Below are 13,128 nucleotides of genomic sequence, written 5' to 3' on the forward strand. Positions count from 1 at the left end.
GGTGAAATACTTTAGCTCCTTACAAAGCATATTTTTTAGGACTGGAAAATTGCTGTAAACTGTTTAAAGATTGCTTTAAAATAGACTCCAGGCTCTGGAGTGTTGCAGAGCCAACGAAAGACTGTTTAGTCAAGCAATGGCAGCAAAGGAAAGATGTGAAGAAGCAACTGGGCGAGTCCACGTGTCCTGCGAGGCTTGCCAATTGCTTTTCCAGCCTGCGATCTGGAAGTGGAAAGGGTAACTTTAGAAATGCATGCTGTTTTGCAGGGATGCCTGTTGACACACAGGTCCTTTGGAATCCAGTAAGCAATAGAACTTAAGACGTTGCTAAGACGGGGAACAGGAAGGGGAGATTCAAAGACACTAGGGAATGTGGCAAAAGCGAGAGCTCCAAGGGCTGAGGGTGCGTCCTTCAGTTTGCAGACATGGCCACCAGACTAAATAAGAATAATCTATTTTTCATACATTCAACAAATATTTGTGGACTGCCTCTTCTATGCCAAGTGCTATTCTGGGCATTAAATCTAGGCTCCTGCCACATTCTTCTCAAATGTCTAGTTGCTTTAGTTTCTTGGAGCATGGCAGCATAATGGCAGAGACCATAAAGCAACAAATTCCACAGTATGGTGAAGCAGGATAGGGCAGGGACAAGAGCACAGACTCTGGAGCCAAACCATCCTGGTCCAAATCCTGGCTCCACCACTTCCAAGCTGTGTGACCTTGGGAAAGTGGCCTAACCTCTCTGTGCTCGGTATTCTTAGCTATAATATTGGGTTCTAAGGATTGAATGAGTTTAAGTATGTAAAGCACTTAAAAGAGCAGTACTTGGCACATAGAAAGTGTTCATAATCGGTTGCTGCTGTTGTAGCAGAGAGAATGCTCTGTAAATGTTGGGTGTCAGTATTCTTGTGGAGAGAGCATTGGACTTCGAGGCAGGAGACTTGCGGAGGGCAGAAGGCAGGCCTCTGTTTCTCCTTAGGAAAATGGAAAACATTGTTTTACCTGCCTGGTATAGCCCACAGGGATTCTGTAAGAATCAGACGGATGTCAAAGACCTTCGAAAAGTGCAACGTGCCATTCACACGGCTTGTTCTTTTATTATTATTATTAAACAGTCTTGCTCTGTCACTGGGCTGGAGTTCACGGGCACAAGCTCAGCTCACTGCAGCCTCCACCTACTGGGTTCACGTGATTCTCCTGTCTTAGCCTCCTGAGTAGCTGGGATTACAGGCACGTGCCACCACGCCCAGCTAATTTTTGTATTTTTAGTAGAGACGGGGTTTCACCATGTTGGCCAGGATGGTCTTGCTCTCTTGACCTTGTGATCTGATCCACCCATCTCAGCCTCCCAAAGTGCTGGAATTACAGGTGTGAGCTACCGCCCCCCAGCCTCACACAGATATTTCTGTTACTTTTATTTTAACTCCTCCATCCAGATAAGTTTCTGTTGGGGAGAACAAGTATCATTCTTGCAGATTAGCTTTCTACTAGAAAGAGAAGTGAGCTGGGAGCAGTGGCTCATGCTTGTAATCCCAGCACTTTAGGAGGCCGAGGCTGAGGCGGGTGGATCACCTGAAGTCGGGAGTCAGAGACCAGCTTGACCAACATGGAGAAACCCCGTCTCTACTAAAAAAAATTACAAAATTAGCTGGGCATGGTGGCGCATGCCTATAATCCCAGCTACTTGTGGGGCTGAGGCAGGAGATTGCTTGAACCAGGGAGGTGGAGGTTGCAGTGAGCCAAGATGGCACCATTGCCCTCCAGCCTGGGCAACAAGAACAAAACTCCATTTCAAAAAAAAAAAAAAGAAAGAAAGAAAAAGTGGAGCTGAAAAGGGAGAGAGGACTGCCTTTTAGTCTTCTTCTTCAAAGACAAATCCAAGCCCTTGTTATAGTCAGTTGCCTGAGGAAATGTACACGTGGTCCCTTTCTCCCCCCGGACTTGGAGCAAAGCTCTGTCTCCTTATTCCATCTGTTGTTTGCATCTGTCTGAGCTGTTATTCGCCTTATTTCCAGATTTCATTTAAAGAAACCTTACTCCTGGAATACTGGACACGAGATTTATCTGCTAAATTATTGGCAGAATATTATCAGCAAGTCATGTGGTGATTGAAAGGGGAGCCTGGCCTCAGGTGTTAGGAGCTGAGATTTGCATGGCAGTCAGACAAGTAGGAATTGGGCTAAAATTTCAAAAATCCAGAACCCTGATATAAAAATACTACTCACTCTGTATTGTTAATCTCAAGTTATTATAGTAAAATGTGAGAATCATGCATTCAAAGATTTATGATGTATAGATAAAGAATCTTGGCTGGGCATGGTGGCTCATGTTTATAATCCCAGTACTTTGGGAGGCCAAGGTGGGTGGATCACTTGAGATCAGGAGTTCGAGACCAGCCTGGCCAATATGGTGAAACCCCGTCTCTACTAAAAATACAAAAATTAACCAGGCATGGTGGCACGTGCCTGTAGGCCCAGCTACTCAGGAGGCTGAGGCAGGAGAATTGCTTAAACCTGGGAGGCAGAGGTTACAGTGAGCTGAGATCATGCAACTGCACTCCAGCCTGGGCACCAGAGCGAGAGTCAGTCTCAAAGAAAAAGAAATATTTCTCTGAAGATGATTATAGAGTGTGAACTGAAGGTGATTGAAAGTTTCCACGGTCTTGACACTGTCCTTTGGGAATGACTGTCCTTAGATGCACAGATCAGGAGGCTGAGGCCCCTCGGGGCAGGGCAGGGGCACTCATTAAGGGATTGGCTCAGCCAGCTTGGAGGTCAAGCCAACTCTGGGTTAGCAGCCCCTCTTGTGCGAGGAATCATCCCCAACTCCCTCTGCCTCCTTCAACACTGCCCCATGGAAGGGCTCAAACTTCCATGCCCTGTCCTGGCTCTGAGATCAGAGATAATTAGTTGTGTCTAGATTCCACTGCTGTGTGGTCTTGGCACAGTTACTAAACCTCTCAAAGCCTCAGCTCTAAAACAGGGACACAAATATCCATCTTTCTCATAAGACAGTTGTGCAGATTCAATGGCATAGTTTAGGAAAGATACTGGCCCAGTGCCTGGCATTAGTTAATGCTCAATAACGGGACCATTTATTGCTGTTTGTTTATTTTGAGACGGAGTTTTGCTCTTGTTGCCCAGGATGGAAGGCAATGGTGTGATCTCGGTGTACTGCAGTCTCTGCCTCCTCGGCTCAAGCAATTCTCCTGCCTCAGCCTCCCAAGTAGCTGGGATTACAAGGCATGCGCTGCCACACCCAGCTAATTTTGTACTTTTAGTAGAGATGGGGTTTCTCCACATTGGTCAGGCTGGTCTTGAACTCCTGACCTCAGGTGATCCACCTGCCTTGGCCTCCCAAAGTGCTGGGATTGCAGGTGTGAGCCACCGTGCCTGGCCGCTGTTGTTTTATTTTCCCCACCTTCTGTCTTTCAGCTAAAACGAAGGAAAATTTTAGAACTATAGTATTCATGTTAGCACTAGAATGTATGCGTGCCTGAGAGATGAAGCATCTATTACATTTTACCCTGGACACAATGGGATGAACACAGATGGCCAACCACTCAGAGAAGTGCACCAGGTAGGGGGAACCTAGCCAAAGCTAGCTTGCTCTTCAGGCTGGTGTCTGAAGGTCAAGGACTGCAGCCCATCCAACAAGTCTGACGGTCTCAACAAGTCCCCAGGTGCAGACTAGGCAGATGATTTGCTTTTACATGTGCTGCAGAAACGCCAAGATTAATGTACAAAGTCCCTGGGCTAGAGGTTGATAGAGTTTGATGGGTGAGGACTCTCCCTTCCTGGGAGACCTTGGAGGCTGTCTTCACCCCCAGGCAGGAGCCATGCCTACTGTCCTCCTTGGGTGCCCTCTGTGTTCACACCCCTGCAGTCCTGGGGCTGGGGTCTGTCTCCCTAGACTGTGAGCAATGTGAGGGGAGGAATGGAGCCTTTTTTTAAATTTCCTTTCTCCTTCCCTCCTTCCCTCTCTCCCTCCTTTCCTTCTTCCTTCCCTCCCTCCTTCCCTTCCTTCCTCCCTCCTCCCTCCCTCCCTTCCTCTCTTCCTCCCTTCCTCCCTTCCCTCCCTCCCTTCCCTCCCTCCCTTTTTCTCTCGATCTTCCTTTCCTTTCTTTCTCTCTCCCTCCCTCTTCCTTTCATTTCTTTTCCTTTCCTTACCATTTCCATTTCCTCTTTTGTAGAGATGGGTTTCACCATGTTGCCCAGGCTGATCTGAAACTTCTGGGCTCAAGCAGTCCTCCCGCCTCAGCTTCCCAAAGTGCTGGGATTACAGGCATGAGGCACTGCGCCTGGCTGGGGAAGCTGTTTCTAACTCACTCAGTGGCATGATCTGCCCCCAGGCCATGCATTTGGCCCAGAAGAGGGCCACCTTCTGATTTTCACGAAGGTGCCCACGGGCTAGGGAATGTCTGTCCTACAGATTTGCACCATCTGCTAGATTTATGCAAGGGAGAAAGAAATGAGGTCTTGTGCTGTGTTCAAATGTGTGCTCCATGTAACACAAGTCGTGTGAGATGTTAAACTGAGGTACATAAACAAAGAGTCCTGTAGTCAAGAAATTCTGGCAAACTCTGAATTAAAATTCAGCAATTTATTCTGCTGTAGAATTCAGAATCTTTGCCATGCTAACGTACACTGTGGATGTCTAAAAGAGGCCTGTATTATGCAGCGCCTGTCAAAGGTGTTTGACCACAGAATACTTCGTTTTCCTCCAAGCTGATCTGGTGGTCCGGGAAATGCACGCTGAGTTGCCAGTGACAGAATTTCAGCTTGTACCAGCTGAGGTGAAAAGGGGAAATGCGTGCGGCCCCTCATCACAGGGCCCCTGGACGGCTGGGGCAGAAGGAGGCCACAGCTCCCACAGGGCTGCTCCCTCTGCCCAGCACCTTGGCCTCTCTCCGCCTGCCAGCTCTGCTGTGTCTTGCTATGGTTGCTTCTTCCATCACAGCTGGAAGCAAGGCTGCAGGTGACTCCCGCGCTCACCTTCTATAGAAACCTCACAACCAGAACCACTGTGGTTCTTCAGGGAATCCTGCAGAAGGTCCTGGCTTGACCTGAGTGTCATGTACACTCCAGTGGGCAGGGACATGGGGCACTATGACTGGCATTTTTCCATGAGAACCTCAGGGGGAGAGGGTATGGGTGGAACTGTTCTTAAAAGAAGGTGGACCCCATCCCAGAACGAGGGGTGTGTATTGTTTGGGGCAGGCGACACAGGGTCACTGCTGGGGAAACAAAAGGAAAGACAATAAGCCAGGCACTGTGGCTCATGCCTGTAATCCCAGCACTTTGGGAGGCTGAGGTGAGCAGATCACAAGGTCAGGAGTTTGAGACCAGCCTGGCCAATAGGGTGAAACCCTGTCTCTACTAAAAATACAAAAATTAGCTAGGTGGGTGCCTGTAGTCCCAGCTTCTTGGGAGGCTGTGGCAGGAGAATCGCTTGAACCTGGGGGGTGGAGGTTGCAGTGAGCTGAGATCACGCCACTGCACTCCAGCCTGATGACAGAGCAAGACTTCGTCTCCAGAAAAAAAAGAAAAGAAAAAGAAAGACAATTGCTGCTTTGGGAGACACAGCTTCGGGTTTACAACAGCACTTTCCCATCTTCTGATTTTTATATTATACAAAATTAGCATCAGTTCACTTGAGTTTTGTTTTTTTAAAATCTCATCTCCGTCCTGTGATTTAAAGTTTTGACTGAGCCTTATATTTTTGCATCCTGGTTTTAAAAATCAACTAGTCTTTATGGATATAGATTATAAAAACAACAACAACGAATCAACTACCAGGGGACAAGCTGATCCTGGAAGCGAGAGAAGGCGACCAACTCTCAGAGTGGTTAGGATCCCAGGTGGTTGGGTCCAGATTTCTAAGGCTTCATTGTTTTCTTCTTTCAGTGAGTTTTATCCCTGGGTTTCCAGCTGAATTCTGGTATGTGAAGCCATCAGGGGTGGAGGGAGGAAAATGTGCTTTCATTTCAGTAGTGCCACAAACAAACCGGACACTTTCAGCCTTAGTTTAAATGGTTCCACTTCTCCTAGGGAGCAAGCGACCGCAGAGTATGACAGGTGCCCAGTTTTGGTTTTCTACGAAAGCATTCAGTTGGAATTGCTTAACTTAGTTTCTTCTCTGATGTATGAGAGCAGCAGCCACCTTTGCTTTGCTCCCCATATATCCTCAAAGCCTAGCTCAGCGCTGCACATGGTAGGTGCTTCGTTGGATGGCAGAACAAGTGATGACCTTACCTTGAATGCTGGGGTCGGTGCACTGTTGATAAATGTTTTTGTGTTTTCAGAGACTCCTATCTGATTTCCTTTCCAATTTCTCTTTCTCTTGGCTCAGAGGACTTCATCAGCTCAGACCCCCAGGTCTGCGCAACCACCTGGGAACAGCCAGAATATAAAAAGGAAGCAGCAGGACATGCCCAGAAGCCCTGACCATGGAGACACATCCAGGTAGGAGGCCGGCTCTGGAGGGTGGATGCAGCCCAAGGCCTGCGCAACTCATTGCCTGCTCTAGCATTAGCTTTGCCCCATTTGCTTTGGAAACTGGAGCCTTAAACACATGATATTGTCCTCAGTGGTGAGATGTTCCAAGCAGTGGTTCACAGACCTCTCTGGCTGGGCCTGCATGATTGAAAAATTCATCCTGTTTTCCTGCCCAAAGATGAAATTAGTAATTATAGACTTCAATTCCAGCCACACTCCAGCCTATCTTCATTGTCAGAACTTAAAATGGAAGACATCAAGGGTTCCCAGGGGTTTATCAGCGTCTAGTCTGTGGCTAAGTGGAGTCTGTATCCCAGTGTGGTGACCATTGAGAGGACTGAGCTGTGAAACAGAGGACTGAGGGTACAATGACCAAAGCCACACGTGCCCTTCGTCCCAGGGAGGCTGGCAGATGAACCCCAGAAACCAACTGTGGCAGTGGGATGTGGCCAGTGCAGGGGTGGTCCACCAGTCACTGCCTTTTTTTTCTTTTTCTTTTTCTTTTGTGATGGAGTCTCGCCTAGGCTGGAGTGCAGTGGCATGATCTCGGCTCACTGCAACCTCTGCCTCCCTGGTTCAAGCGATTCTCCTGCCTCAGCCTCCTAAGTAGCTGGGATTACAGGTGCCTGCCACAATGTCCAGCTAATTTTTGTATTTTCAGTAGAGACAGTATTTCATCATACTGGCCAGGCTGGTCTTGAACTCCTCACTTCAGGTGATCCACCTACCGTGGCCTCCCAAAGTGCTGGGACTACAGGTGTGAGCCACTGTGCCCAGACGGTCACTGGCTCTTATTATGAGCCACAGCCAGGCCCTAGGACTCCCTGATGGGGCTCTCTCCTGGACATCTCCCCTTGTAGGCCCCACAGTCATAGTTTTGGGGGATACACAGCAGTAGTCCAGCAGACTCGAGCACCTGGTGTCCAGCATGGACACACACCAGGAACGCTGGGGGCACTTAATAACTGCTTGTGGGTTCAACTCACAAACGGGTTGTGGAATTGGTGAGAAAAACCCTCCTGAACAATTGGAGTCCAGCTCCCAGGAGTCTATCGTGACAGGCTTTACAGGAAACAAATGAACAGGAACACTATGGAACAAAAATGCAAAATTGAATGATTAGCCCGTCATAGACAATGAAACATTGGGTCACATGCTACTTCATAGCTTTTCAAAACCTTAAGACTCAAAGTGACATTTTTTTGCTTTGGGTAAGTAAGAGCAACCCCTGGTGGCAGGAATTTCCATGCTGGGGTCATTATTTTCTGGGTGGCTTATGCAATGTGGCTTTCCAGAGGAGGCACTTGGGGCATCTTGTCAGGAGCTCTGGATTTCTTTAGGGAAAAGGCAATCAGATGGGGCAGCGTGTTTTTTGCTGAGGGAATCGGAGAATGATGTCTCAAACAGCATCTTTGATCTCTCTTTGCTGCTAAAGATGGTACCTCCTTTACCTCCCCAGACCCCCGTGGCTGTTCCATTTCTATGAACTTTTCATCAGGGTCACAGGACAAAGGTTTAGTCTTTGGTTCTAATGAGACCTCTAAATTGGCTCCAGATGACTATGAAACTAGTGAACGGATTTGTCTTTTCTGGAATCCCACACAGGGGAGGGCACTCTGGCTGAGGCCCGGGCTCCAGCTCTTCTGTCTCCCTCCTGGTGGGGCCTGGGAATCGCTCGAGGCCTGTGTCACAGCTGCGCTGAAGAGGAGCAGCGGCTCTAAGGGCTTTTGTTGCTTGTTCCCCAGCTTTAGTCAATTATTACTTTTCCCTGGAAGAATGGTGTCTCATTGGCATGCATATTGAGCATAAAAAAAGGTGCCTTCTGGTCAGGCACAGTGGCTCACACCTGTAATCCCAGCACTTTGGGAAACTGAGGCGGGTGGATCACAAGGTCGGGAGATCAAGACCATCCTGACCAACATGCTGAAACCCCATCTCTACTAAAAATACAAGAATTAGCTGGGTGTGGTGGCACGTGCCTGTAATCCCAGCTACCTGGGAGGCTGAGGCAGGAGAATCACTCGAGCCTGGGAGTTGGAGGTTGTGGTGAGTCAAGATCGCACCACTGCACTCCAGCCTGGATGACAGAGGAATACTCAATCTCAAAAAGCAAAAAAAAAAAAAAAAGAGGTTCCTTCCAAGAACATGCTCAAAAAAGCAGCTTCCTGTTCAGAATTAAAAACACGACTCTCCTCCATAAATGTGTGTCTGTAGTGCAGGGCACTGTATTAACTCAGAAACCATCTATCAAGAAGGAACAGGCCCCCTACTCTGCAAGGGCTGACAGTGAGTCCAGTCCTGAGTCCATCGCTCCTGACTAAGCAGGCTCCTGTGTGCAGTTTCAGTGAGTCACCCGTCCTTGGCATCACCAAGAAGGATAAAGAGCATTTAACGTTCATTTCAATATGGGTGCCAGCACTGTGCCAAATGCTCTGTGTGAGCAATAGATCATTGCATTTTTTTATGTTTTTTGAGACAGAGTCTCACTCTGTTGCCAGGGTGGAGTGCAGTGGCACAATCTCAGCTCACTGCAACCTCTGATTCTCTGGTTCAAGCGATTCTCCTGCCTCAGTCTCCCGAGTAGCTAGGATTACAGGCACATGCCACCAGGCCCAGCTAATTTTTGTATTTTAGTAGAGACGGGGTTTTACCAAGTTGGTCAAGATGGTCTTGATCTCCTGACCTAGTGATCCGCCTGCCTTGGCCTCCCAAAGTGCTGGGATTACAGGTGTGAGCCACTGCCCCTGGCCCCATTGCATTTTTAAAAAATATATTCAGTTTTGATCCTGAGTCCTTACTCTGCAAGGCTGGTGAGTATCCCCAGGGTATTAGTCCATTTTCACACTGCTGATAAGGACATACCTAAGACTGGGCAATTTACAAAGAAAAGAGGTTTAATGAAGAACTCACAGTTCCACGTGGCTGGGGAGGCCTCACAATCATGGCAGAAGGCAAGGAGGAGCAAGTCACACCTTATGTGATTGGCAGCAGGCAAAGAAAAGAGAGCTGGTGCAGGGAGTTTAAGACCAGCCCCCTTGACTCAATCACCTCCCACCGGGTTCCTCCTGCAACACGTGGGAATTCAAGATGAGATTTGGGTGGGGACACGGCCAAACCATATCACCCAGGGCAGCTATCCTTCAGACTGCCCTCTCCAGAGCCTGCTGCATTGAGGCCATCATCCGTTCCCTCCCTAACCCCAGCACCTTCGCTGTGATACCAGTGACCACCGTGCTGCTTCTCCGCCACTGCAGGCAGGAAGAAATCTTTGGTGAGGCTTTGGGAGCCCCTTGGCTGTTTCCTCGAGCACCCTCCCTGCTTTTTCCGCTCTGAGCGCAAGGACATGGTCTAGAGGTAGAGAGGGACTCTCAGAGATTCCCCACTGCCCAGGGCCCTTTCTCTCCACTGTCAGGCGCATTGACCTTGAGGCATCTGTCCCTTGGCCTCATTGGACAACCGGCATTTTCTCTTCGGAGGATGTAAGCTTTTACGAAAGGTGGGAAGATCCATTGACCTGCAACTCTTTCTGTTTTCTACTTGGAAAAACTCCAGAAGCAGAAAACACAGAAGGGCCTGCAGTGGCCACCTGCTGGGCATGGAGCAAGGGAAGAATAGGGAGAATGCACGTGTTATATTCCCAAAGGTCCCTCTGCTCAGGCATTGTCTCCGCTCTATAGATGAGGAAACTGAGGCTTGGAGCATGATGTAACCTACTTTAGAAGTAGAAAGTCCATTGTTTCTCCTTGAGGCTCTTCCCTCCCTCCAAATTATTCTAGAACATGGGGTCTACACATCCCCAAAGCAGGTAAGTTCTTCAATAGGAAGAGTACAGGGTACCATCAGTTCAGCTGCCTTGCTTTCCGGTTGCCACGTGGTGTCGCTGTTGTAACTTAGCCCAGCATAGTTCAACTGCCCAGAGTCTGGGAGGTGCCTCCCTGACATCCCTGTGCAGGCTCCCGGGTTCTCGAGGGAGAATGATCCCAGCCTCCTGGGGTGAGGCTTAACCATAGTAGCACTTCTTTCTGCTCGGTAGTGTCCACACCAGCACAGCTGACCTGGATGTCCAGTTTGGACTGGTCCTGTGTCCGCCCTCCTCGGATGTCACCAACCAGTGACTCAACAGCTTTTTCCTTTTGCCAGATAATGGAACTTTAATATTAGATTGTACCAGAGGAAATTGCCGTTTAGGTAGGTCAAAAATGGTTGGACATTGGCCATTTCCTGTGCTCCCATGTCATACTTGCTCTTCCTTCTGGAAAGGCCAAGGACAGTGTTTCAGAGATGACTGCCTTTTCTCAGGGAGTGAGACTCAGGCAGGAAGTGCCCCGAGTGATTCCCAGCTGAATTCCTGGCGCCTTTGATTACTGACCACAGTGCTTAGGCTGCCAGCAATGGCAACTGACACAAGACCATGCAAATCTTGCAAACAAGGCTTTGTGAGGGGCTTATGTTTGAACACAAAGGAGATAGCACTGGAGCAGAGTTCTCTAGCTGGCTCCCCGAGGACAGGTCTTTTGGTGTTTTAAGAAGGGTGAGCCAGGTGTGGTGGCTCATGCCTGTACTCCCAGCACTTTGGGAGGCCAAGGCTGGCGGGTGGATTGCTTGAGCTCAGGAGTTCGAGACCAGCTTGGGCAACACGGTGAAACCCCGTCTCTACTAATATATAAAAAATTAGCTGGGCATGGCGGCATGCGCCTGTAGTCCCAGCTACTTGGTAGGCTGAGGCAGACTCAGAGGCAGGAGAATTGCTTGAACTCCAGAGGTGGAAGTTGTAGTGAGCTGAGATAAGGCCACTGCCCTCCAGCCTGGGTGACAGAGCAAGACTCCATCTCCAAAAAAAAAAAAGGGGGTGACATGAACAAGCATGAGGTATGGGAATGGTTACATGTGCGGGGTAGAGCACAGAGTGCACAGGCAGTGAAAGAGCATGTTAGGCCATGTATTGCATGATCAAAAAATGGCAGAGATGCAGTGACATGGTTGGAGCTGGAGGTCATTATCCTTAGTAAACTAACACCGGAACAGAAAACCAAACACTGCATATTTTCACTTGTAAGTGGGAGCTAAATGATGAGAACACATGGACACGTAGAGGGGAACAACACACGCTGGGGCCTATGGGAGGGAGGAAGCTGGGAGGAGGCAGAGGATCAGGAAAACTAACGGGCACTAGGCTTCATACCTGGGCGATGAAATAATCTCTACGACAAACCCCCATGACACGAGTTCACCTGTGTAACAAACCTGCACGTGTACCTTTGACCTTAAAATGAAAGTTTATAAAACAAAACGAAACCCAAAAAATGGCAGTTAAGTTCCGCCTGGGTGGGGATTTTAGTATTATAATGAGGCAGGGGTGAAGATGGGTCATTCTTCTGGACTTGCGTGCATGCGGGCAATAGGGTTCACTCCCCTGAGTAAGATGATGGTGAAATGCTGCTTACCTTAGCTTCTTCAAGGTCTTCTGGTCAACAAAGATGGCACCAGATGGGGTATGCAAGGTCTGGTAGAGTCAGGATGGGGGCCAAGTTCCGTCCGTACCCTGTCTCACTTTGTCACCGAATGAAGGAGAGTGGAAACTTAACAGCCCGGAGTCTTAGCTGTTATCTGATGGTTCTCAAACTTGAGTGGGCATCAAGATCACCTGCAAGGCTGATTAAGACACAGATTGCTGGGCCTCACCTCCGGAGGATCTGATGCAGCTGGTCTGTGGTGAGGCCTGGGAAGGAGCATTTCCAATAAGTTATCACGATTAGTGTCGCTGGTCCAGGGACCACGCAATGAGGACTGCTGCATTCTGCCACGCAGCTGAGTGACCGCCTCAGCCCAGTGCTGTTGGGGCTCAGAAGAAGCCTTCCTGAGGGCTAGAGTGGACAAAGAGGGTCTCCTAGTAGGGATGGAGGGAGCTTGAGTGACAGGGGCAGGCTCTAGGGACCATTCCAGGAGGGGCAGAATTCCTGAACTGGACCCTCTAGGGCTGAACCGGAAGTGAGCGCAGACCGAGCTGGTGGACATTCACTGAAAACAAGGAATGAGGAGAATCCGTCAGTCAGATGAGGGGTTGAGATTTTATCCTGCAAGTAACAGGAAGCTAGGGGAGTACTTTGTGGCTTGTTTGCTTTTAAACAAGGGCTGGGCCAGGCACAGTGCCTCATGCCTGTAATCCCAGCAGTTTGAGAGGCCGAGGCAGGCGGATCACGTGAGGTCAGGAGTTCAAGACCAGTCTGGTCAACCTGGTGAAATCTATCTCTACTAAAAATACAAAAATTAGCTGGGCATGGTGTCGCGCACCTGTAGTCCCAGCTATTGGAGAGGCTGAGGCAGGAGAATCGCTTGAACCCAGGAGACGGATGTTGCAGTGAGCCGAGATCGTGCCACCGCACTCCAGCTAGGTGACAAGAGTGCGGCTCCATCTCAAAAATAAAATAAAACAAACAAGGGCTTCTGCATGCAAGGAAAGTGTTCTGAAGGTAACGGTAGGGGCAGTGTTGGGCGCATTGGAGGGGCAGGGGGTGCTGGCTGGACTGGCACTAGGGGATATTCTTGGGGTAGAGCGATGGTGGCTGGAGGGAATCCCCCACGGGAGAACCCACAGAACCTGGTGACTGCCTGGGTGTGGGCAGAAGAGGTG

General features: G+C 49.2%; 1 protein-coding gene across 29 annotated transcripts in view; it reads left to right on the plus strand.

Moving 5' to 3' along the window:
- TACC2 (transforming acidic coiled-coil containing protein 2) overlaps positions 1–13,128 on the plus strand; it is a 257,255-nt gene that overhangs the window by 47,147 nt on the left and 196,980 nt on the right. For all 29 annotated transcript variants that reach the window (XM_032281896.1, XM_032281873.1, XM_032281868.1 and 26 more), the window contains one exon: positions 6,352–6,464. In XM_032281896.1, coding sequence (XP_032137787.1) covers positions 6,352–6,464 — 113 coding nt within the window. The remainder of the gene's footprint in view (positions 1–6,351; positions 6,465–13,128) is intronic.

Source organism: Sapajus apella, unplaced genomic scaffold, assembly GCF_009761245.1.
Source record: "Sapajus apella isolate SASKATOON/1434 unplaced genomic scaffold, GSC_monkey_1.0 scaffold13, whole genome shotgun sequence".
In the NCBI taxonomy this organism is placed as follows: domain Eukaryota; kingdom Metazoa; phylum Chordata; class Mammalia; order Primates; family Cebidae; genus Sapajus; species Sapajus apella.